This window comes from Castor canadensis, chromosome 10 (assembly GCF_047511655.1).
Source record: "Castor canadensis chromosome 10, mCasCan1.hap1v2, whole genome shotgun sequence".
In the NCBI taxonomy this organism is placed as follows: Eukaryota; Metazoa; Chordata; class Mammalia; order Rodentia; family Castoridae; genus Castor; species Castor canadensis.
In genome coordinates this window covers 30,051,731-30,079,007 of record NC_133395.1, presented here as the reverse complement: position 1 = coordinate 30,079,007, position 27,277 = coordinate 30,051,731, and the positions used below count along the sequence as shown (strand labels likewise).

At 33.0% G+C, this 27,277-nt stretch overlaps 1 protein-coding gene across 1 annotated transcript in view; it reads left to right on the top strand.

Moving 5' to 3' along the window:
- The window catches only part of Ndfip2 (Nedd4 family interacting protein 2), a 60,561-nt gene that overhangs the window by 11,159 nt on the left and 22,125 nt on the right, over positions 1 to 27,277 (top strand). The window contains 1 exon segment of the mRNA XM_020186279.2: positions 23,666 to 23,831. Coding sequence (XP_020041868.2) covers positions 23,666 to 23,831 — 166 coding nt within the window.

The window sequence follows — 27,277 nt, the reverse complement described above, 5'->3', positions numbered from 1 at the left end:
TGTGGGCACTGCTTTGATTTTCTTCATCTGTTTTCATATTGATTACTTAGAAAAAATGTTGTTTTTATTCTTTCGTTAATATGTGATCTACATTCTAACATACATCTAATTGTATGTGCATAGATAATATATCATTTTGGAATTCTACTTGTATTCTATATATGTAGTCCTGACTTGAGTTTAAGTAAGAATAGAATACATTCTGCCGACATTTATTAAATGTAAATTTACTGACCAGATCATTGGAGTTATGGTTGACCTACCTACCATGTGATTGTAAATCATTATTATGTCTTTATGTTTTCAGGCCATGTTAGGCTTTCTTTCAAAAGTTTGATCACTTAGCTGGAATTAAGGTGTGGGTAAAATTCTTGTTAAAGACATTCCAAATGCAAGTTGGGAAATGCTGCAGTTGTTTAAGATTTACATTCAGATCATTTCAAGGTTTTAACTTGCCTTCCTTTAAGATATGTTTGGACATGAACAATTTAATAATTTAAAAGTTCAGGAATGTGCTGTGTTTTTTCACTTTGTCTGTGATGTTTCTCTAGAATTACCCATAACATCATATAAAGAAATTGTCATATTTGGTTATGTAAAAAAATCTCTCAATGGGATGATGTTAACTTCTTTACTAATTTGGGGTGGGGTCTTAGGACATGTAGCCAGTTGGATCTGGAATGAAGAAATCCAGTAGTGACAGTTTTTTGTAGAACATTTGTTCTCTTTATGTTGGAAGAGCTTTAATTTTCTATCAGATGACTTTTGTGTGATTCCTCCCAGGAAAGAAAGGTCTGGAAATGACACTTGAGACACTTAAGTTTTTGTTTGTAACCTTTAGATGGCAGCAATATAAGTGCTGACCTACCTCATCCCTGCGTAGTTTATTATTGTATTGCATAATTCAGCCATGTTTGGAACTGTAATACTCTTGGTGTCTGTTCTCTTTAATCACTACTCCAAACCACACACTCTTTTGCCTTCTGCCTTTTAGACATAATACTTAACTTCCCTTTTCTCTTTTCTCCTTTATTCTTTTTTCGTGTTTTTTTTTTTTTTTTCAGTGCTCAGGGCCTACACTTTGAGCCACTCCACCAGCCCTTCTTTATGATGGGGTATTTTGGTATTTTGGGTTAGAGAACTAGTTGCCCATGCTGGATTCGAACTGTGATCCTTCCTGTGTAGCTAGATTGCAGGTGTGAGCCACCAGTGCCCAGTTTATGTCTATGTTTATATGTTAATTTCTTTAGAAAACCTTTCCTCACCTTCTGCTGCCTCCCCACTGCCATTTCCCACTCTTCACTTTCTAGTTCTGTGTGCTTTTAACACCATACACTTAATACCTGTTTGTAGCTCATATTTTATGATGTGTGTTTCCCCTACTAGACTTTAAACCCAGTGGGAGGTAGGACTTAGATCTGTTTTGTTTATAATAGTATGCTGTCTTGTTCTGGGCCTCACTATTATAGGTGCAAAATAAATACTTATTGAAGAAATACATGAATGCCTTTTCTGAATGATTGCATTTCTTAGGCTGCTTTTAGTAATATTTCATCTTTGATTTTTAGTGATTTTATTATGATATGTCTAGGTGTAGTTTTTTTAGAATTATTTTCTGTTTTGACCTCACCTAAGTTAATTTGTAAATTTACTTCCATTAGTTTTGAGAAATTATGGACATTATTTCTTCAAATTTTATACAAAGAACTGTAAGTTTCCTTTGAACCAGTACTTTATTGTGTGCTACAAATTTTGATAGAATGTGTTTTATCTTTCATTAACAGTGTTTAAAATTCCTTCTTGTGATTTCTTTCTTGAACCATATATTATTAAGAAATGTGTGTATAATTTCTTTTTCCCTAGATATCTTTCAATAATTTAATTCTTCTATTGATCATAATGTGTGCAGTATGATTTCATTCATTTTCATTCCTTTTAAATTTGAGATTTGTTTTAATTCTTACTATAGCTAGGTGATTTACTATGTGCACTTAAGAAAGTGTGTTCTTCAGTTGGTGGATATAGTGTTCTATAAATGTCATATCAAGTTGATTCATGTATTGTTCTTGTCTTCACATCTGTACCATTTTTTTTTGTAAAAAATTTTGAACAAGGGGTATTAAAAATCTATGATTGTGGAATTATTTCCCTTTAATTTTAAATTTCAATTTTTTGCTTCTTGTATTTTGAGGCTCCATTGTTAGGAAATGTCCCACTTTATCTCTGGTAGTGCTCTTTGCCACCAAGTATATTTTATTTGATATTTATTAACATAACGATTCTACCCTTCTTATTTTATTTCCATGTCATATCTTGGTCTGTTTACATCCACCCTATCTGAATGTCCTTTAAATGTGTCTTTTTTTGGAAGTATACAGTTTATCTTCCTTTTAGCAACCTTTGCCTTTTCATTGGATTGTTTCTATTTAATGTAATTATTGATGTGGTTGGCTGGTTTACCATTGCATTGTTTTCTGTTTGTCTTGTCCATTGTTTTGTTGCCTTCTCCACCTTTTCTGCCATCTTTTGAATCATTTAATTTTTGAAAAATATTTAATGTCTCTTTTAGAATTTCTGTTGCAGTTTTAGCTTTCTGTAGTTGCTGTACAATAAACAAGTGAAAGGATGGGAATGTATATTTAATATTAATATCCTCTCATTTCATATAAAATATAAAACTTTCTAATCAGGCAGGTCTGGCTACTCAACCCTGCTAATCTTGATGTTATAGTTATAATGTGTATGTATTACGCTGAAAGTCCCAACAGTCACTGTTACAATTTTTCTTTTAAATTGTAACATAAAACTTAAAAAGGGAAAAATATTTTATATTGACCATTCCCGTGTCTATTCGCTCTTAAATAAACAAGTTTTTCTTTATGGTTGAGTTTTTTCAGCCTAAATAATTTCAATTAGCATTTCTTAAAGTGTAGATGAGCTACTAAATCAACTCTCTTATCCTTCCTTTACCTGAAATTTTCTTTTATCTTCATTCCTGAAGTATATAGATAAAAAAAATTTTGAATATAGAATTCTTGGCTGGGTATTTTTTTTCTTTCAGCTATTAAAGATATTCTATTCTCTTCATGGTTCTGATGAGAAATCAGTAATTATTTTATTCTTGTTTCTCTGTATAAAATGTATTACTTTTCTTAGGCTGCTTTTAGTAATGTTTCATCTTTGATTTCTAGTAATTTTATTATGATCTAAGTATGATTTTCTTTGAATTTATTCTGTTTTGGCTTTACTGAAATTAATTGGTAAAATTACTTCTGTTAATATTGAAAGATTATGAGCATTATTTCCTCAAATTCTTATTTTCTTCAAGTCTCAAATTTCACTTTTAAAAAAAGGTTTAAAGCACCCATGACTGTTAATTTTTTTTTTCAACCTCTTCTTTTCTGCTCTTTATAATGGATAAATTTTACCATTCAGCTTTAGCTTCCTGTTTTTTCTTTATATGTCTTTTTTTGCTTGTTTGTTTTGGTGTGGTACTGGGGTTTGAACTCAAGGCCTTGGCCTTGCTAGACAGGCACTCTACCTCGAGCTGTACCACTAACCCTCCTGTTTCCTATTATCATTATTCCATTGATTCCATCTAGTGCGTGTTTTATTTTACATTAATTTTTATTTGACTCATTTTTTATGTTTTTTTATTTATCTGATGAAGTTCTCCATCTTATTGATTCCAGGGTTATTTTGCTTTACTTCCCAGTCATAGTTATAACTAAGCTGCTTTAAAATGCACATTTGGTAAATGTAATCCGAATCATCTTGAGTTTGGTGTCTCCCGGTTGCCTTTTGCTGGAGAATGAGTTATATCTTCCAGTATTTCAGTAACTTGAGGTTTTATCTTTTTCTTCTTTTACTATATGATCGTCTAGAAAATGCTAATCTTTTTGTTTAAGCAGGCAATCATTGTGGTTATAGATTTGGATTCTAAGCATCTTCTCATACTATGTGTAGTCGTTCAACTTTTAGCTTACTTTCTTAGATCTTTTGGATCAGTCTGCATGCATGGTTTGCAGGTTAATGGTTTTGCCCTTTCTCTGTCTGGTCAGCCATTTCTCCAACCCACTATTCTCTGGAGAGAAACATTAGGGATTCTATTGGGTCTTTGGCAGCTTAAGCCTGTGTGCTTCTTCACAACTTGGGCTCCACCTCAGAGCAAAGCTGTAAAAAGAAGCAAAGAAGGGTGGTGGTGGTGATTACTTGGTTTAGGTAACTTCTTAATAAAGTTTTAGCTTCTCTCTATATCCCAGAATATTTTCTTTAATTTTCAAATGCCTAGTTGTTTTGAAATTTTATATTTTCTCTTGTTTTATAATTACACTGAACAATAAACACTGGTGTGTGTGTGTGTGGTAGTGGTGTGTGTGTGGGGTGGCCCTGTAAGCAGGAGGCCACTGCCATGTTGAAACTAGAACCAAGTTTAGATTTTTGAGATTTTTTTTCCTATTCTCTTCCTGTATTCAACTTTCCTCCTAGCATTTTTTTCCTTTCATGTTGGAGCTTTTTTTTACATTTTAAATTATCTTTATTTACTTTTTTGCTCCTATCCCCAGATTTTCTTTACATTGGGTGTTTCTTCTGTGCCTCTTCGTATCCTGTAAGTTCTGTTGATATTCTGGACTTGTTGATATGTGGATTTCAGAGTTGTGTCATTTCTTGATGAGTCATTCTTTTTATTGGAGGTTTCCTAAATGCCAGCATCTACCATTTGGTTAGAAAACTATGACAGTAGTTTAAGTGAAGTATAATAGTGGTTTGAAGAGATGATTTGGGTAAGATTGGTCAACAGATACGAAGTGAGAGTTAAATAGGAATCAATTGTGTTTTATTGCATAGCAAGATAACTATAGTTAATAATGTATATTTCAAAATAGATAGAAGATAGAATTTTGTATGTTTCATCACAGAGAAATGGTAAATGTTTAGGGTGGTGAAAAAATTGCCAAAGTAGTATTGGAAAAATAAATAATGATTGTATAGGGTAGTGGCTTTGAAGAAAAGTAGATGGATAGATATGAAGATGTGTGTGTATTTACATAATCATTACAAATACTCATTAAAGTGAATTTGTGGAGAGAGGGGTAGATTGTTAACTGGGAGTTTTTATTGGAGTGATCTTAAAATAAAGCCTAAATTTAGAGATGGTAGAAGCTGAGTTTTGAATTTTGACTGCCTCTAATTAGGCTTATCAATTCAGTTCTTTAAACTTTGTTTCATTAGCTCTAAAAAGGAGGATATCTACTCAGAAGATTATTGTAGGGATTAAAATAGGTGACATATGTAAGGTACCTTTGTTTTATTTTATTATTTTAAACATTATGTAGCATTTGCTGTGTAAGGCATTTCATTTATAGTAACTAATAGTTTTTTTAATCCTCACAACACTGTAAGAAAATAGTCTCCATTTTATAGATATAACAATGAGCCCCAGACAGGTCAGAGAGTTAATAAGTACTGAGGCCTGGATTTGAATTTAGGAAATTTGATTGCAGTCTATGTCCTTAACCCATATGCTTCTTATTTTTAACCTGCTGTTTGTGATTGAGGATAGATGTAGAACTGTTCATGCCACGAGTTTTTTTCATTATCTGTGCATAATATATATTCTTGCATGGTCCTTTTCATTGGCCAAGTTAAAAACAAAATTACTAGATAATGAAATACTTTCAGTTCTTTCTAAGACTGAGCAGAAGTCAGTCTTTCAAAAAATAGATTACACAATTTAGATTTCTAGTTTTCTACTCCAAAACTATTGGGAAATATAGTTTTTGTTTGAATTTTTTATTATCATATTATTGTTGTATTGGGTATGCATTGTGACATTCACAAAAGTTCTTACAATATATCATGCTTGAATTCACCCCCTCCATCATTCTCCTTTTTCCCCCCTCTCCCTATTCCTGTAATAGTTTCAATGGTTCTCATTTTTCCATTTATATACATGTGTACATAATATTTTACCATATTCACCCTCCTACACCCTTTCCTTATATCTTCCCCTTCCACTGGTACCAACCCCCAAGACAGGACTTGTTTTATTTTCCTGTTTTCTATTTTTGTTTGTTTAAGATAAGTATACAGGGAGCTTCATTATGACATTTCCATGTTGTATATTTATTACAACCCAAATTGATTCATCTTTTCCTTTCTATCTTAGTCCTCTTCTTATAGTTTCAACAGGTTTAAAATTTCTATATTCATTCTTCTATAGAAGTGCTGAGATAAGTTTTTGACAATTGGAATACCAAAAAGAACCACCTACTCAGCTTCTCTCTAGGTAGTATTTTTCCTCTGGTTTCTTCAAGGGCAAGTTATAACATATTTTTGTTTTGTGTGTCTTTGGTTCTCTTGAAAATGAATGCAGTGATGAAACAAGTGTATAGAAATTGGCATTTCTAGAAAATGCCAGTAATGTCAGTTTTTTTTTTTAAACTTGAGTTTAGCAGTATTTTTATATTGATTACTGGTTTAAGAAATGTGACTTGATAGTGATCATTGTAACTTGAAAGTAAGTATTATGTACATAAGAATAAAGGAGTATGGACCTTCTAAAATTGAAAGTACTAGGCCCAGATGAATTCTACCTATAATTTAAGGAAGATTAGACTTACAAAGTCATTCTAAGAGGCCAGCATTATCATAATAACAACATCAGAGAAGACATTATAAGAAAAGAAATTTATAGACCAGTATCTCTTGTGAATATGGATGTAAAAGTTCTCAACAAAATATTAAAAAATAGAATTCAACAAAATATAAAAATCATGCTACAACTGTGAGTTATCCAAGGTATGCACTGCAGGTTCAGCCTTAAAAAAATCAGTTAATGCAGTCTGTCATATCAACCATTTTTACAAGAAAAATCACACAATCATATAGTAGATGTAGGAAAAGCATTTGATGAAATATAACACCCACATATTTAAAAACTCCACAATTTAGCTGGACTCATGCCTGTAATCTAGTTACTCAGGAGTCAGAGATCAGCAGGAGTATTGTGGTTTGAAGCCAGCCTAGGCAGATGATTCACAAGACCCAATCCGGAAATACCCAACACACACACACACACACACACACACACACACACGCAAATAGGGTATTGATAGGGAGTAGGTCAAGTGGTAGAGTGCCTGTCTAGCAAACTTGAGGCCCTGAGTTCAAACTCCAGTACTGCTAAACATAAAAACAAAACAATTAATAATAATAGAGGGGAACAGCACTAAAAACCTACATTAGATACGTTACTTAACTATGAGAAATGAACTAAATATTTTCTAAGAATAAGAACAAGATAAGGATGTCCCCTCATCACTGCTTTTTAGCTAATAGTCTGATGTGATAAGGGAAGAAATTAAATAAAATATATATATTAGGAAATAAAATTATATTTGTTGGCAGAGGACATGATTGTTTATGTATAAAATCTGAATGAATCAGTGAAAAAACAAAAACCCCAAACTCATGGCACTAATGAGTCTTTATAACAGGATTGCAGGATAAAAAGTTAATATACAAAAAATCATTAATTGCTTACCTATATACTAGCAATAGACAAGTAGAATTTTAAATTTAAGACATAATGCTACTTAAATCATTTATATTAGCACACCCAGACATAATCCTGACAAAATATGTACAAGATATACATGAGGAAACTATAAAACTTTGATTAAAAAAACAAAATAAATGGCAAGGTATTTCATGCTTATTATGGAGAGGAAAAAGATTCAGGGTGTCCAACACAATGTGGAGTAGAATAAAAAAGTTGGAGAACTGACACTACTTGACTTCAAGCCTGGAAATAATATGTACTCATGTATGAAAATGGAATAATGGGGCATGTTTAAACTATTCAAGAATGTGGAAATGGGGGATAAAGGTGAATGATGGAGGGGGTGAATTCAACTATGAAATATTGTTAAGAACTTTTGTAAATATCACAGTGTACCCCCCAGTACAATAATAACATAATAAAAGAAGAGAACAAGAAATAAAATATAAAAACAAAACTGTGGTAACCTAAATGATAAGATAATGGCATAAAAATAGATTAGTGGAACAGAATAGAGAATATAGAAATAGGTCCACATAATTGTAGCCAACTAATCTTGACAAAGGAGCAAAAGTAATACAGTGGAACAAAGATTGCCTTTTAAAATGATGTTGGAACACCTGGACATCTACATGCAAAATAATAAACCTGGACACTGTTACCTCTTTCATAAAAATTAGCACAGAATGGGGCAGAGACATAAATGTGAAAAGCAAAACTATGGAGCTTTTAAATAACATTGAAGAAAATCTAGGTTAACTTGGGTTTGATAATGAGTTTATAGACAAAAAAGCACAATTCATGAAAGAAAGAATTGAAAAGTTGGATTTATGTAAAATAAAAAAAATTTTGTAAAAAGATAAGCCACAGACTGGGAGAAAATATTTGTAAAAGACCTGTCTAATAAAGGACTGCTACCTAAAATATACAAAAAAACTCTTCAAATTCAGCAGTAAATAACAATGGGCCAGTCAGGTGCAGTGGCATGTCTCTGTAGTCCCAGATACTCCAGAAGTTGAACAAGAGAATTCAAGGGCAGCCTAGGCAACATTGTTTCAACCCAAACACCTTATTAAACACTATACCAAAGAAAGTATACAAACACATGAAAAGATGCTCCATATCATTTTGAATGGCAAGTTACAAGAACAGTGAGTTACGTACATAACCTATTAGAATAGTGCAAATCCAGAGAGAATGCTGATGACAAATGCTGGTAAGGATGTGGCACAAGAATTTTCATTCATTGCTTGTCAGAATGTGAAATAGCACAGCTGCTTGAAGATAGTTTGGGGATTTCTTAAAAACAAAACCTACTCTTAACCAGTCACACTTGTTGGTATTTACTTTCATGAGTTGAAAAATTTATGGTTAACCAAAAAACTTGCATATGGTGGCTTTGTTCATGATTTTCCAAGCTGAACCAACCAAGACATCCTTTAGTAGATGAATAAATAACTGTTGTACATCCAGACAGAATATAATTCAGAACTAGAAATAAATGGGCTATCCAGACTTAGAAAGACATGGAGAAAATGTAAATGCATGTTATTAAGTGAAGGAATCCAGTTTGACAAATCTATATACTATGATTCCAACTATATTAACATTTTGCAAAAGCAAAACTATGGATACAGTAAAAAAAGATCAGTGGTTGCTATGCATTAGTGGGAAGGAGGGATGACTAGGTGGAGCACAGAGGAGTTTTAGGGTAGTGAAACTGCTCTGTCTGATACTGTGAGGGTAGAGAGATAACATACATTTGTCAGAAGCCATAGAATTAACACCAACAGTGAACTGTAATGTAAACTGTGGACTTTGAGTGATAGTAATATATTACTGTAGGTTTATCAGTTGTAACAAATGTATTATCAACATCCCCCACCCAAGTGGTACATTTGTTACACACTTTGTAAGTACCGGTATGTTCATGGGTTTGTTTTCTGAGACTGAACTTAGTTTATGTGTTCAGACTTACAGGCCAGTTTTTGAGAGTTTATGTTTTGGCATGTACATGTAGCACTTTGATGGATCATCCTTTTAATTATTGTTTGTGTTGTTGTCTTGGCATTTGCTGCTTCCTGGGTGAATCATCAACAGTTTGTCTTAGTAATTGATGTCAGTCTATTTAGTTTTGCTTGAGGATTCTGTTCTTAGCTTCTGTGTGTTTGTGGAGGGAAGAATGAAACTTTCTATGAGAGAAGTTGGTGTTTCAAGCCTGTTCCTTGTTGGTCTTAGCTCCCTGCTTAAACCTATGATTGAATATGCTCACTCCTTATTTTCCTTTAGTCTTCTGGGTGCAGCACCATACTGTATTAGAAGCTACAAGTTCTAGGTGTTGATGAGATGGGATTTGTACACATTTCCTGCACCCTAGACCAGGAACATACTAGATGTTGAGTGACTGATTGGCTACTAATTGGCTTGCTGACTGAAAATACATGAGTCATAGAAAGAAAACCAGTCTCAAAGAGGCAAATAACACAGAGTTATTCGGCTAGTAGGAGGTCTGTATCTTAAACTTAGATCTCCTGGCACCAAATCATGTTCTTTTTTAACTTCCTCATTTATTAGCTACCTTATGATCTAAAAGAACATGAAATCAAATAAGACAATACATTATGCTAGTTTTTAAATGACAAATGAATTCTAGTAACAGTAGCTTTAACAATATTACAAGGGTTTAGTTGCTTTAATGACCTTAGAAATAAAACTAAACCAAACCAATTACGTTCTATCTTGCTTCAACCAGTCCTATGTGTCAGACACCACCCTTTGCTCTGAATTCAGTTTTTGCTGTCTACAGTTGGCAGAGTAGAATAAGGACCTCTACCAAAACCAAACAAACAAAAAAACCCCTCCCCCACAAACCACAAATAGTTAAAGGTAGGGTGAAAACCAGAAAGGAATCATAATATGGAAGCTAGAAAAAGCCTGATTAGAGGTTCAGAGAAGTGTATTGAATATATTGGCAATCTTAACTAGGCTGAAGACTGGAAATAAGCTTTTGCGTTTAGCAATCAGAAGGTCATCATTCTTAGCACAAGATGTTTGAGTGAAAGCCATATGCATTAGGGAGGACATGAGACTTGGAAGTGCAGAGAATGACAATAGATATCTTTTAATTTAATTTATTTGCTTCTTACAATGTTTGAAGGAAAGAAGGGAGAGACATAGTTCAAAAAGCAGGAAAATATTTTTAGGTAGGGGGGATTTTTTCTTTTTAAAGTGTTGTGTGAATAAAATATACATGTGGATAAAAAGAAAGAAGTTACCACTGTTGAAAAGGAAATCTAATTTAAAGGAAAAAAACCTTTGGGAAGCAGGATCTTTTCTGTATATTTGGCATTCAAAAATGAAGAATATGAGTTAGGATGGATGCTATAATGCTAAGCTTAGAGCTACAGGGGAGAGGAGTTGAAGGATTTTTTTTTTTTTTCTTGAAAACTTTTTTTCCTCTGTGAAGTAGAAAGCAAAGATTTTGACTACAATTTATGTGTTTGGAAGACAGGAAAGGAGAACGGTGGAGTTGAAACACTTTCCATGGTGACAACTAATTGAGGAATACCTGCTCATATTGGCAACTAAATTCCTTTGACATAAGTCTACACAGTTGTCTGATTTGTTTTTCTCTTTCCACCAAAAGGCAATTGAATCATCCCAGATTGGGTCTTGGTGGGATAGCTGTGGCTGAGGATGAGAGGACAAGGGAATTGGTGGTGTGGGGAATGTTATACAGGTTTTTCATTTTATTGTTCAGGCTACATATGATAGAAAGTAAATCCAGGAGGCAGTAAATAGCCCAGAGAAGAGACTCAGTAGAAGTGAAAGTGAAGGCCTAGAAGTTGTGATTAGAAACCAAGATGTATAAATTTAGCATTTATTGAGAAGAAGCACTCCTAAATGATGTCCACGTCAGGGCCCCAATCAGGGAAATAGAGAACTGGATACTTAACTCCAAATACTATTACTTTCTGTTTTGTAGCTGTGTGTCAAAATGGTTTAGCTGTCTTGTATTAAAGTAGGATTTAAGGTTAAGGAGATGATATTGGGATGAGGAGCTGGCTTGTAAGTATTTTTTTTACTGGGAGTAATTTGGATTCTTGTGACTAATACTGATAAGGACAGGATAAGAGAGGGTCTGGCAGTCTGGATGGATAGAGGAAACTTGAACAGCAGTTTTGTATCTATAGTTACAATATCCTAAATAATTTTCCTTGTTTTGTTCCCAGGTGAGGGGGAGGGATGAGAGGAATAACATTTCTATTTGAAAGAGCTTTGCGGGATACAGTGCCATCCAGGAAATACTAGATTCCATTAAATCTGGAAAGACTATTTTTTAAAGTGGGTATGGAGTATAGAGGAGTTAACGATTACTTAGGGTTTCTAAAGATAGAGTGGAAATTGGTAGGAACTGAATCTTAGAATTTTAAATTAATATTATTTGCTTTTGCATACCGTATCCTTTTTTCTTACTGTCTTTTAACTTTAAGATAATTTTAGAGAAATGTGTGGTACAATACTCTACAGTTCCTGTGTACTCTCCCCTAATTTTCCCCAAGCGATAACATTTTGCTACATTTGCTTGGTGATATTTTCTTTATATGTATGTATATACACACATATGCATATTTTCTCCTGAGTATTGAAAGTTAATGGAAGATGTGATGTCTCTTTGCATCTAAATATTTCAATACGTACTTTTTAAAAACAACCCAATTCTCGTAACATAAGTACGGTGTAATTATCAAAATGCAAAACATTAACACAGTACTATAATCTATAAACATTTCACCAGTTTTCCACTGTGCTAAGAAAAAAGCTTTTGACTTTTTGAATTGAGATCTAATGTATGGTTAGACATTATGCTTTGTTATCGTCTCCTACTCTGTTTTTATCTGGATCCATTTCCAGTCATTTTGTCTTTCCTGACAATGTTTTGGAAAGGTTCAGGTCAGTTCTATTTTAGCATAAACCACAAATGTTCTGTTTTTTGTTTTGTTTTTTTTTAAAATACTTTTACCTACTGGTTTTAGAGTTATTTTGGCTATTCTTTCCTGAAATAGTTTCTAACTACTGGTTGTCAAATGGCTATTTCCTGATTCCACCATTTGTTTACATGTATTAATTGGAATTCTGTAAGGAACAGCCATTCCATCCTCCCAAATTATTTATTGATTTATGTCATATTGAATTCACAGATTCACATTTTATTCTGTGAGTTATAATTTGATTTGATGCTCAGATCACCCCAAATTTGGCCAGCGGGAGCCTCTTCTGTCTGTTTCTGTGTCCTTGTAACACATCACTCTCATTTTGTCACTTTCTTACCATATAGCATTTAGATAAGGTGAAAATATCTGATTTCTAGAATTTAGTTTGGAATAAAGAAGCACTGTTTACATTGATACATAGGGCAACAGTGAAAAAAACTGACCAACTCAATAGCTGCTGCTACTGTGCTGGTACTTAACATTTTCTCACAGAATTGTTTGTGGGACATTTGCTAGAAATTTTTATCAGTTGGGTTGTTGAATAAAGTAGTTAGAATATTGATGATGTGTACAGTGTTAGCTTGTCATCCTTACAATCCAAGTTCTAAATTCTAAGGGATAGATTAGTGTGTTACCATATTATGAAAACAGAAAAAAATGAAGGCCTTTTTTTTTGTTTGAGAAAGGAAGTTGTCCAGGCTGGCCTCCAGTTTGCAGTCTTCTCACCTCAGTTTCCCTGGCAGCTGGAATTACAGGTACATACCACTAGGCCCAGGGCTTCTTGGCTTATGTAGATGAATGTATCATGTTATGAATATAATATAGCTATGGCAAAATGGCACCATAAATAACAATCTATGTAGTTGTAAGAGAGAGACAGAAAACCCACATGAATCCTGGTGACCTCCAAATGAGCTTCATTAGAAAGTTATTATACTTAAAATGGATACATGCTGATGTTACATTATGTGTATTTAGTACTGTTAAATGGTTGAGAGAAACAACAAACAGCATGTGTGGATTTAGGTACCTGATTTTATTTCCTTGTGAAGGTGATAATGATTATAAAAGGTTATTGAATGGATGTAGAGTTGGCGTAAGTTTATTTAGTATCATTGAAAATTTCACAAATGTGAGTTTAAGTGCAACCTGGGATTGTTTGTTTTACTTTTTTGTGTGTTTGTGTGGTGGTGGGGATTGAACCCAGGGCTTCACACATACACACATGCTATGCAAGTACTCTAATACTGCTTGACATCCCAAGCCCCAGATATACCAGTTTTTCAACCTATAGAAATTTATTCCTTTAAGCACAGATGGAAATCCCTTTAACGTGTTACATTCTGTCCTACATTAAAATCAAAAAAGAATGTTCCTTACTTTTATCCCTAGAAAGCTTCAGAAAAATACAGAAGAGAAACAACAGCAACAAAAAGAATTAGAAGAAAAGAAAAAATACAAAACTTGCAAGCACCCATGTTACTTATTTTCTCTGCTAATAGTCATTTTGAAACTACTAGTCTTTTGTCTTATATAGAATTGAAGTAACTATGATAAACATATCTTTGTTCCCCGCCCTCTATGCACACAAAACTTTATTACTTTTATACCTTATTATGAGAATTTCTTTAGGTTGTTAAGTACTTTTCCAAAATACTGTTATAAATGACTGTATTATATTGTTATAGTATGTTCTATTTTGGTTGAATAGGGTTTTCTTTTATTATGACATGAATAGGTTTGTAAAGAAATTTTAAGTTTAATTAATTCTGTAGGGCATAGTCTTAACATAGAAATTCTTAGGCTGACGTGTGTGAATATCTTGGTAATCTTTTTTGTTTTTATAGGAGTAACATATAATTATTTTTTAAAATATAGGCAGTTGTAAGTACAAAGATACAAGCAATCTAGGTATCCAAATCTTATCAGCCAGAAATAACCTCTGTTAACATTTGATGAACCTCATCTCATTCGTGCTTTTTTACAGGTAGACAGGAGCAATTTAGTTAGGAATGTGACAATGCTATTAAAAATAAAAACATGCAGTATGTTCTTGTTTGAATTTAACAGCAAGGGAAAAAAACTTTAAAGAACTACTGAACTCTAGGTAAAGGTTTCTTCACCACAGAACTCTTAAGTTGTATAAGATTTCACTAAAATTAAAAGTTTATAAGAATCAATAAAAGAAATTAGAATAATTTTTTAAAACTGCATGTTTGAATTTTAGATATTATAAATTAAATCTCTCCTGTGAAAGCAAGTGATACTAATATTTTCTCTCCTATCTTGTTTTTACTAGTTCTGTTACTTTGTTATTTATACTTGTACTTTTTCAAAGAATCAAGTATTTGCTTTCTGTTTATCAGAAGTTACTAAGTCTTTAGCTCTATATTTAGTCTTGATTCTATGCTTAAATGGATTTAGTGTTTGCCCTGTATCTTTACCTGTGGCTTTTCTGTTTCTTTGCTTTTTGTTTTGACTGCCCCCCTCCCCCCTCCCCCCCCCCCGCCCCCCCCCGCTCCCTCCCCCTTGCTTTATTGTGGACGGAGTAGTTTATTTTAAGGACACAAGGATACTAACTGTTCCCAACTTCTTTGATAATTGCAAATGCCTCTCTTTTGACTATCCCTGAAAGACAACTTGACTGGGTGATTTTTTTAAAATTGAAACATTAAGAGTATGAAACATTTCAAGCATAAAAAAAGTACACAAAATAATGTAAAAGATAGTATCTCCACCATGGAGATTTTAGATATTAGCATCTTACTGTTTGCTTTAGATCTTGAATGCTTTTTTTTTTTTTTAAGAAAGAGAACCTAAAGCCATACATTCCATGTCTTCTCTTTCTCTTCCTCACCTTAAATTATCCTAATTTGTATAAAAACATTTGCTACTTTAGGTTCTTGTATCTCTGTCCTTTAATATTACAGTTTTTAATGAGTAAAAGTGCTGTCTTTATTTGTTATTGTGCTATGCTGTGAGACTCTGGTGATTCTTCATCAGTGTGTGAAGACTGCCAGGGGTCTTAGCCTATTCTTGGGTTTTGTGGTGGAAGAGGGCAATTGCCTTGTGATTTTTTTCTTTTTCTTTTTTTTTTTTTTTGACTCTTTACTGTTCCATATTTAGTCTAGGTGTGGTAATCATGGTCATCTCTAATGTAATTATTTTAAAGACTTGGGTGATACAGGGTTGGAGTATATTTCTTGTTTAGTGGGATATATATTCAGTGATCTGTGGCTTATGGAAACATTTTAATTTAGTAAATTTTGGGAAGACACTTAACTTACTAAGTTATGGTGATTGCCTCACAACAGGTGAATAAACATTCCAAGTTTCTACTCTAGGCAAAGTGCTGTGGGAATCATACATCTATGAGGTGTAGTGCTTGATCTTGAGATACTCATTTTATTGCTTTTGTAAACGGTGAAGACTGTATATTTAATGTGAAACCTACTCTATGCCCTAAACTCTGTTAAACATTTTAGGGAATACCAAGCTGAATGAAGTATGCTCCTTAAATTTCAGAGGCTTATGATCTGCGAAGAAGGACTGAACCCCTAGACCATCATGAAGTGGCATAAACTTGCAAGTGGATGTTTCCTGGAAGGAAACAGTTGGAATTAGAATTTACTAGCTCTTATTTTCTTGCTAAAAGGACTTGTTCTAAGTCCAGTCATAGCTATATTGACACTTTACTATGCTTTAAGGTTTGATATTGCAGTCCTTTATTACAAAGTATTCTCTTAGGCAATTTTATTTTTAAACTTTTGCTGACTTTTTGGTTCATGCAAACTGGAAACTTTCTGGATGATCTGTCAAAATGTTCTTATTTAAAATTTGATTAAGAGAACACGAAAGGAATAAAACCTGTTATTACAAGCTGCTGTTAACATTACATATTGCTGTGGTTTTTATTATATTATTGATGCCTGTGTTACAAATATGTTGATTTGTAAAAATCAGTATTGGAATATTTTGAAAACTTGGGATTTAAATAGTTTTATATATTCAAACATTGTCATTTAAAATTTCTTCTGGTTTTTAAAAATGCTTCAGAATAGCTTTTCCACCTGGTCTCCAAGCCAGTTAAGGAAGGAAATCTTAAAAACTAAGGTTGCCCTATTTCATTACTTCTAATGAACATAATTTGATGAAATGCAAATTTGGCTTAGAAATTAGTCAGCTTTGTTAATTTATATGAATACTAAAATGTGCCTAGGTGTTTCCTTAGCTGTGTTGAAGAAGAGGGTAACATCACTGTTGTAGCCTCCCTTTGTTTTGTTTTTTTTTTAATTTTGTTTTTCTGGTGATACTGGGGATTGAACTCAGCCTCGTGCTTGCTAGGCAGGTGCTCTACCACTTGAGCCATTTCACCAGCTCCAGCTCCCTTCTTTTTGTCCATCGTTATACAGTTTTGAATATCTTCTAGTTGAAATATCATAAGTTATTTTAGCATATATCTTTGACCCAGGTACCCTGCCCAGAAGGAGGGCTATGCAGGTTGATGGGAGTTAGTTGTGCCAGAGGAGTGTCCTGACTGATGTTGATAGTCAGGGCCCATTCCACCCACCCAAGGTTCTGGGGATTTGTCGTGGAAGAGAGATGGGAGAGATGGGAAGGCTTTTAGGGAGATAGCTAAGCCACTAATGAATATATCCAAAAAAACCTCGCTTTGGTGAAATAGAATATTGTACTTGGAGATACAAACCCAAATAAGTGATCACATTTTTAAAAATTTCATCTTTTAAAAGCCAAGCATGGTGGCACATGTCTGGAATTCTAGCACTTTGAAGCTGAGGCGGGAGGATACAGGCCAGCATGGGCTATATACTGAGTTCATGACCAGCCTAGGCTACATATGATTTGAGACCTTGTTTCAAAACAGGCAAAAAAAAAAAAAAAAGTAAATTAAAACATGTCTTATGTCCATCATATATTTAAAGTGAGGCTGTGAACATCTTCCCATGAAATATATAGACATTATGATATATATTGTCTTTTCATGGTAAATTGGTATGACTAGACTGATAGTTTAGCAGGAGAGTTTGAGAAGATATATGCCAGCAGGGAGTAGTGTCCTAAGATAGACAACCTTAGCTGAAAGAAGGTGTTGAGACAGTTCTAACCTGGCACACTCAACTGTTTTTCTTTTTTCTCCCCTTCCCACCCAATAACCTGCTAATAATCTGCTCTAAGATCTTATTAACCAGTTTGATAAAGAGGAGTAGTTGTAGGACAGATTTGTAAATACATGTTTTCTTGGGTAAGATCTGTGTAAGCTAGAGGTTTTTTTTAAATATAATCATTAATATATACTAATTGTACATATTAATGGCTTTCACTGTTAACATTTCCACATACATGAGTAATGCTTTGATTGTATTCATCCTGTATTCTACCTTTTCTTATGTTCCCCTCCTAACTAGAATTACAGACTTATTATTGATATATTCTAATATTTAGAAGCATGTGTCATTTAATTAAAGGACTGAACACAGTTAATGAGTGTGCCATATAGAGCACCTTGGAATCAAGGAGGGACTCTTGAGAGCTAGGATGTTTATGTTGCAGTTTTACCACATGAAAAGGAACTTAACCAGAGGTGTAATTCTTTTGAAAGTAGACATTTATATAAGCCCTTTACAGGAACTATTTGCTTTCTTTGTTCTTTAGAGGTCTTTGAGATGTAAATATTCCCCACCTTTCTCCCTCCCTTTAACTTACATGAAGGGAATAATTAGCTGTGAGAGACTTCAAAGTAGAACTTGGATTAACAAGGTTATTCTCTCTCAAGGCTTTCCTTCTTGTGCTGTTACTGACTGGTGACCTACATTGTATTTTCTTTTAATTTTAACCGAAGTTGAATTGGAGTACTTTGGAGGGCTTACTTTTATTTTCTTCAAGTTCAACAAGACAGACATAACCTCCACTTTTGCAAATCTCTTTACTTTAGCTGTGAACAGATTGTGAATGAATGATTATATAAATAAAATACTATTGTGATAAGTGCTATGGAGAACAGAATTAAAATTAATACTATATCACAGAACCCTACTTTTGAGAAACTACAAAGGTGTTCCCGAGAACTTGATTTTAAGTTGAGATCTGAACAATTTGTAGAATTAGCTGGGCACTGAGAGAGGGAATAAAAAAAACTGAACACAAGCCCAGAGCTGCACCCCCTTCCCTTTTTTGATTGTTCAACATCACTTTTAAAAATGGGCCAATGAGTGGATACATAGATCTGAAGCTCAGAAAAAGTCAGTCTGGCAATATAAATTTGATTTTCAGTTCTTTAATCACTTCATTGTCCCATTAAAAATCTCTTCCCTTACATTTTCTTAAAAAGACAGATACTGTTTTTTATTTGCATTGTTTAGATTTGTTTTTGTTTGGGTTCAACTCCAGATTATATTATTTTCAACAAAAATTACATGTAGATAAGCCTAGGGAGCTGTTGTAATGATTGAGACCATGCCATTTTTTATGTTGGAGAAAGCTTTTATTGTAGGTCATAGTGTATACCTTAACATTTTTGCTTCTGAGACATGCCCAAACAGATGTTAGAGGTTTCATTTCATTGCATTTTGGCTTTATTAAAAGTTTATCTTAATTTATGTGTAGGGTAAAACTCAAATAGTGAAGAATGAAGTCTCTCCTCTTCCAGCTTACCGCTGTTTCTTTGTATATCTGCTTAGAAATTTTTATTGCTCCTATGTATTACATAAATCGTATCTCTTTATTATTTTAAAATCCAGTTGCACTGAATTTATGCTTTTACACTTTTTTATTTTAGTGTGAGAAGACAATAGCAGTTTTAAGGTGAAACCAAAACCTCTTGAAAAAAACAAAAGACAGATTAGTTTTGTCTTGCTAAAATTATCTAGTGACCTTTGGTTTTAAGCAATTGGGCAAATGTGTTCAGGTGATGGAGCATCTGGAAGCTCATGGTACTCTTTGAGAACCAACAAGAAAAGGTTTTACTAACAGAAAGTATGCCTGCATTGTATTATGAAATATAAAAATCACGTCACACTTCAGTACACGTTTAAAACCAGAAGTTGAGAATTGGGTATGGTTTGCTAATTTGCAGTTTTTCATTAATATTCATTTGCTGCTTATAAATTTGTTTCCTATTGTATTTTGCTTCAACATATACTGGTTCTTACTAGCAGAAAATTGTATAGAGGTTTAGTGGGGAAAACATTTGGAAAAGAAACCCATTTTGAGAAAATCCTGCTTTGTTTTTGCTTATGATGTGTACATATGAGAAAAACTGCTGCAATTCAGTTTTAACTGGTGGAAAATCTAGCTCCATTTGCCAAGCAGCATCGTTTAGTGGGAACCTTTATTTGAAATGTTGGTTTAGACAGTTGGGCTGTCTGTGGAGATCTCTTAGCACCTGTGTTCTCTAACATCTTGTGTAACAGATGAGTAGCTTAACTCTGTTCTTTGATTTTATTGCAACCCTAATCTGTTTTCTTCTCTAGATCAGGTGTTAAATAAGGCAACATAGAACAGCGTTTTTTTATTAGCAGATCTTAAGAGTTGGAAGAAAAATCTTTCTAGTCTATTCTGTTACCCTTGGGAAATCTAAAATTCCATTATATGTAGATTGACTATTTGAACACTTTTGAGAGTGAAAGGGGTGGGAAAAATGCTAACCTGGATTCCCCTGGAACAACAGGTGTGAAGTGTAAGTGTCCTGGGAATAACATGTATGGTTAGTTATTAAACAGCCTTACCAGATCACCCTCCAAACTACTTTTTGCCATACAGAAAGGGTAGTACATGGATAGCTATAATAATTTTTTTTAAATTGAATTAAAATTTATCTTGTTGCACCTACTAGCCCTTATTTCTGGTTCTGTCCTCTGATACCAAGTACAGTATGCAAAATATATATCTGCTCTATAGATACTTTTTTTATAGTTTTAAAATGGTATTTTTTTCTTCAACAAAATCATAGTTTTCCTTATATAGTAAAAAAAAAAACAAAAAAAAACTGGGCCCAAATTAAAACAGAAAAGAAAGGAAATGAGAAGACAAGTTGGGGGGAAAAAGGCCATGCTGAACAAATCTGTCATGACTCTTCAGGAAATATTCATTTAAGTCTCTGGCTTCTCAAAAGCAAAGCTTCCAGATACTACATTAATATTTTATCACTTTTAGATAGATTTAAGGGCTATATTATGTATAGAAGACAGGCCAGTTAGAATAGTAAATTTGTAGAGAGAGCTACAGATATTAAGGTGACTCTCTTGTCATCTTTTTCCTTTAGACAAAAAAAAAATAATTTCACTTAGTATGTAATTTTTCACATTTGTCTGTATATTCAAGACAAATTTTAGTTTTCATGTGCTATGCATGCTGTCTGGAGGTTGATAGTAGAAAGAAGTAGAATGATAGTTTTTGAGGTGAAATGTTGGTAAGTACAGAGTCTAAAGCAGCATTACATATAAGTTGATTCCCCACTCCTCTGTTCCTGTTTTTGTTGTTTGATAATTTTTAAACAATGTAAAACAGAATCACTGGGCAGCATAATTAAGTGTAATTATTCCCAAATGGCATTTTATAGTTTGATAAACATGTAATTTGATTTGAGACCTTGTATGGATATATTTAAAAGGCTATCACAGTAGGCTGATTTATAGAAGCACTTTAATTGCTTGCAAAGACGTAAAATTACAATGTTGCATTCAAAGTAAATTGGAAGTTACTTGCTACAGTGAATAAACTCGTTGACTGAGTTATTAGGTTTTACCATTGATGCATATCAAATGTTTACTGTATATCATAATCTTGTAAAAATAAAGCTGTAGGCGTTAAGCAGGGCATTTGGAATAAATTAGACTATGTTTCATATGTTCCAAAGCTTTGTTCCTGAGCCATATGTAAAAAATGCCTGTTGTTACTTAAGTAAACCTTGGCAGGTGTCAAAACTGACTTGGTCATTGTGGGGAGCACATTTATGTACTGTATTTGATATGAGGATTTTATAACATAAGAGTAGAATTGGAGAGGAGTTATTTTGTTACAGATGATTTTTTTCTTTGTAATGTTCATTGTATCTACACTTGATCTTTAATGCTTGATGTGAAAAAGTAACTTTTCTCTTTTTGATACCTTCACTGTTACTTAGTTGTTTAGTTGAAACTGCCAGGTAAATACCTATATTTACGTTTGTCTTATCTTGCCCATCTAACATTTTTTGGTCTGAAAGTCTAATAAGTTAAAGGTGACTAGCTTAGGCAGATCCTCCTGACTAGAATATGATGGACAGCACGGGTGGTGCTTTGAACTGCTGCCCTCAGCAGGCAGTCCTTTAGTGTCTCCTTGGAAAAGTGCTACAAGGAAATGTAAAGTGGGTACAGAATTCATGTTCTCATTATTTGAATTTAGAATTCAGTCTGTGAATTAATTTTATCATTCAAACCTTGGTGCTGTGATGTCTGTGGAAAGGGGTGTTTTAATAACTTAATAAATGATTTTGGGTATGTTTATGATAGTTCTGTTAAAAGTTCCACATTTATTAACTAACAAAAATGTTTTTGTAGTATGATCACTTATTAAGACATGCACATACAGCATTGTACTTATAACCTCCCTTTTACTTTGCATATACATTTTTTGTTTTTGAGGCAAGTTAGTGACTTTATTGCACTGATAGTACTTCATAATTTCTGTTTTGAGTTCATAAAATAAAGCATACTAAGTAAAGGGGAAGAAGGAGAGACTAAGATCTATTAAGTGACTTCTGTGCTAGTTGTTATGCTAGATGTTGAACAAGTAGTGCTTCATAACACTGTGAGGATTTGGGCTGCATTCAGAATCTGTATGTGAATTCAGAATCTGTAAGTTTACCAAAGTTCCTGAAAGGTAGAATAAGAATTTACATGCTATTCTTTCTAAAATACAGAATCCTTGTTTGTATGGCTATATCACAGCATTCAGTTTGGTATTTGTAGTAGTTCTGTGACAGAATTTCTTTGGAGGAGTTTTTAACAATGAATTTCTTAAGGTATTAAAATTGATTAATACTGAAAACTTATAGTTTCTTTTCAAACTGAGGGTCCAGTTTAAAAGTTTCTTAAATATCTTAGTAAGGACTTTTTTTCTAAATACATTTAAGGATCAATTATGGTACCTCCTTGATGAGGTACTAAAGAATGATCATTTTATTAATAAATTACAAATAAAGTAAAAGATTTGTAGTCAACACTACTTGGGGTTAATTTCTGACTTTACCTTTCCAAACTGTTGTGATGTTTTGCACATTACTTTTTTTTAATTTCATTTACTCATATGTGCATACAATGATTGGGTCATTACTCCCCTCTTCCCCCACCTCCTCTCTTTCCCCCTACCCTCTTCCTCTCCCCCTGCACATTACTTTTAAGTCTCTGTATTTTCAGGGTTTTTTTGTCCTTTTAGTCACTGGGGATAAAAACAGCATCATAAGGATGTGTAAGGATCCTTATGTAAGGTTGTGAGGATCAAATTAGATAAATGACTAAAAATTTCAACCAGAAAAAAAGATTTCAACATATTATTCTAACTCATTGAGCTCTCTATAACTTAGTCATGATGAGGAACATTTTTTAGAATGCTAAATATACTGAACTCATTTTACTTTATAAGCATTTTTTTTAAATACTTGGGAGATCTACTTAAGAGTACTGCACATTTTTAGAGTGCTTACGCTTGTTATTCCATTTCATTAATTTAGTTGCCGTTTCGAGTTACTATAAATTCAAGTGTAGTAGAGATGGTATTTTGATTTTACTTTCCTTTGCAGTACAAATGTAGTAATTGATACATGGTAGACAGTTAATATTTATCATAGTTTTATGTGCGTTCAAATCTATTTTGAATTATAAAACTTTCTATACAAATTCATAACAATATTGAACTTCATCTTTATTATAAAGAAACTATCAAAATTTTAAACTTTTAGGTCTTTTAAAAATTTTGTTCAGTTTTTAAAATACTGTTTTCTTTTGTGTTTGCTCAAAAAGTAATCCTTTGCCTGAAATGATCTCTGAAAACTGGCTTAAGTTAAAAAATAATAAACAGCATTCCATTAATTCTTTTTTCTTTCTTTCAGCTTCATAATGAAGAGGATAATTCAGAATCAGCTGCTGTAGAACAGCCGTCCACTTCAAACTTAACACACCAGACTGTGGAGGCCACTCCTTCCTCACCAGTAGTTGAAACTGACTCTTCTCCTCCACCTTATAGTAGTATTACTGTAGAAGTACCTACAACTTCAGGTAAGAAACAGCTAGTAATTTTTTTTTTTTTTTTTGGCAGTATGGTTTGTGTAGTTATCAAGTCTTCTAATGGGCTTTTAAGCATGTATACACATAGCCATACAGGTATATGCATGCATGCATACATACACATATGCAAATATATGTAAATGTATATATATGTATATGTGTATATACACATATGTCTGTATATATATGTATATATGGTTATATATTCATAAAAGTGATGATGATGAGGGTTTGTGGGAACCTGGGAGTATATGTAATTAGAGGGGAAGAATGTAGTGTTATCTCATCATACACAAGGTCATAATTCTTGAGTACAAAGCAGTGATTCCCTATTGTTGCTGTTTTTCTTCTCTGTTCAAACCATTCTAGAGAACTAATCAGCTGTGTTGCTGGCCCAACTTGTATTTTTTTAGCAGTGCTAAATTAGTCATTATGATGAGTTTTGTGTGCTATTATGATTTTGTATTTTATTTGACTTGTAAAATTGTGTGATTTTGTATACTATTATAATTTCTCCAAGTCTGATAATTTCTAAATAACATCTAAATAACTTCTCTAAGTATTTTGTATATTTCTCACTGTATGGTGCCTGTGTTACAAGAGCAAGTATTCTGTGAGAAAGCCAGATGGAAACTGTGTCACTTGTTATGATATTGCCTCAAAAGTTTCATATTTATAGTTTGTTAGAAATGAGTCTGAGTTTAGTCCTTCTTCAAAAAGCAAGGAATTAGTATCTACTTCTTTATGAGAGCAATTTCAAAGAAATTATTAACTAACTTTAAAACTACAATTGCATACTTCCTCTTATTCCTTCCATCAAACCTTCTCTTTCTACACTTGTCCCTGTTTTAATAAATAGCTCCAGAAATAGGCCAGAAACCCTCTGAAGTCATTTTTTGGGGTACCTAATCATAAAATTACATGATTTCTCTCCTTTAATTTTTGTTATAATGAAGTAAGTTATTAGTAGATTGAAAGAAAAATTTCTGAGACAGGGTCTTGCTATGTGTTGCCCATGCTGCCCTGAAATGCCCTATGTGCCCCAGGTTGGCTTTGATTCTCCTTGGTTAGCCTCTTGAGTACTGGGATTGCAGGCATGAATCACCACACCCAGCTCTTGATATTTAAAAAAATTGATTCTTCCCTACATTATGTCATGTCATTTTCTAATTTCTAAACTCTAATACTTAGAGTTTTTGCAACTTATTAATAGAATCTATAACTTTATGTGCTGTCTTTGTAGTTTTGGTATTAAATAACAAAAGAAATTGAGAAGTGTCTCATTTTTCTATGATTTGGAATAATATTGATAATACAGTATATCATTTTCAAAGGTTAAATTTCATCTGTAGAACCAGTTGAGCCTGGTATCTAGATATCCAGTTACTCTTAATAGTGTTGACTATTTAGACTGGTCTTTTTGATTTGTTACAATTCTTGCTTAAAAGTTCACTTATGTCTTTAATTGAGCACAAGAATGGAATAACTGTAGAATTTGGTCTCTTTTTAGTGAAAACTATTGATATGATTTTTTTTCAACTTCTTAATTTATGCTATTATATGCTAAGTATGATGTTTGCTAGTTTTCTCTATTAGGTTATTTTGTGGCTTGTTTTTCTAGATCTGAGCAACATCAATAATAATATGTGGCATTTGTATGTTTCATAATGTATTCCTCTAGAATACTTTTTTATATCCTATGTTAGTTTTATGGATGAGAAAGTAGAGCTTCATAGTGCTTAAGCGATTTCCTTGATATTATACACTTTCTAAAGAGGTCTTGGAGCTAAGCTTCCCAGACTTTAATCCTGTGTTTGAGAACCACTGCCTTACAGGGTAGAAGATAATAAGAAAATTAAAACTATAGCAATTAGTGCTCCTCAGCTTTCATGTATTAGTGCTGGGGATTTTTTTTATATTAAAGATTTTCAAAAATTAACATTTATCGATTACATATTCTAGGATAACATGTATCACTGTTCTAGTTTTTAGAGTTATTGCCTTAAAATTCATAACTGAGATTTTGTTTCTGTTATAATCTTAGCACTACAAGAAAGCTATTTAGTTGACTGCATGTGGTGTTTTTATGTCCCAATGATTAGCGTTTTCTAAGAATTTATGACTCTTCTGATGGATAACATTGAAAGTTATACTGCCATTACCACTTTCTGTCATTAGATTAAAAGCAAGGTAACATGTTGATGAGAACAGTTGCAAAAAACCTCTTATTTATAACATTAAAAAATTATTCAGAAACATATATTTCTGAAAATACATTAAGAAAAGTATCGTTGAAGTAAAATGTGTTTTCATGTTGGAAATCCAAGAAATTCTGATAAAGGTAGAGAAAATGATAAACTACTGTAGACAATATGAAAATATTGTAGTTAAAATGGAGGGAAGTATAAAAGTGATGTCAAACATAGTAGAACTTAGAATTCACCTTTTTTTCGTGTCAGTGATACTAATGTAAGTCTAATTAGTTGTTTGACCTGTATAACTTTACTTGTTTTACTTATGTTAGAAATAAGTGATACAGTTTTATTTTTAAAATAAGCAGTATGTATTTACTGTTATGATGTCTTTCTGGAAGTAATCTTTCAAAAATAATTTAAAAACCTAGAAGAGAGAAATCCTTCATAAAAAGAAAATCTAAAGAAGTTCATGGATATTGGGAATGGGAGGAAAAGTGACAATAGTGAGAAAGAACGAAAATCCACCAGTCTTCAAGCAAGGAATTCTTAATTTACTTAAGAGATTAGAGCAGTTGTTGAAATCAACTACATAAAAAAAATTACACCTTATACATTATCAGAGCAAAGTATTTGCAGTCTGGAACTCCGTGGGTCTGCCATTTACTGGTTGTTTAGCACTGGGCAAGTCACTTAATTTTTTTGAGCCTCAGAGTTCTGAAATTAATGTAGAAAAAAGTGATACATGAAATGTTTAGCATTGTATAAATGTTGGCTATTAATTCTGATTTTTAAAAAAGTTTTATTATATAGTTTTCACATTGACTTATATGTGTATACATTATTTGCCCTTCCACCCTACCCAGTTTCTGGGCAGAACCTGTTCCACCCTCTTGTTCTTTGGTTTTGTTGAAGAGCAAACATAAAAGATAATAAGAGAAACATAGCATTTTTGCTAGTTTGAGATAAAGATAGCTATACAGAGAGATTTCTTGTGTTGTTACCATGCATATGTGTATTATAACCCACATTAGTTCATCTGGCCATACCTCTTCACTTCTTCCTAGTCACCTTCCCATAGTGGCCTCTGCCAGTTTAAGATTACTATATTCACTCCTGTACAATGAGTCTGTCAACCACGTTCAAGGTTTTAGTTTCCTTTCCTTTCCCTATCCCTCCTGTGTGTAGTCTCTCCTTAGTGTGTGACCCATGTCCAATAATATTACTGCATTTGTTTTAGGTCTT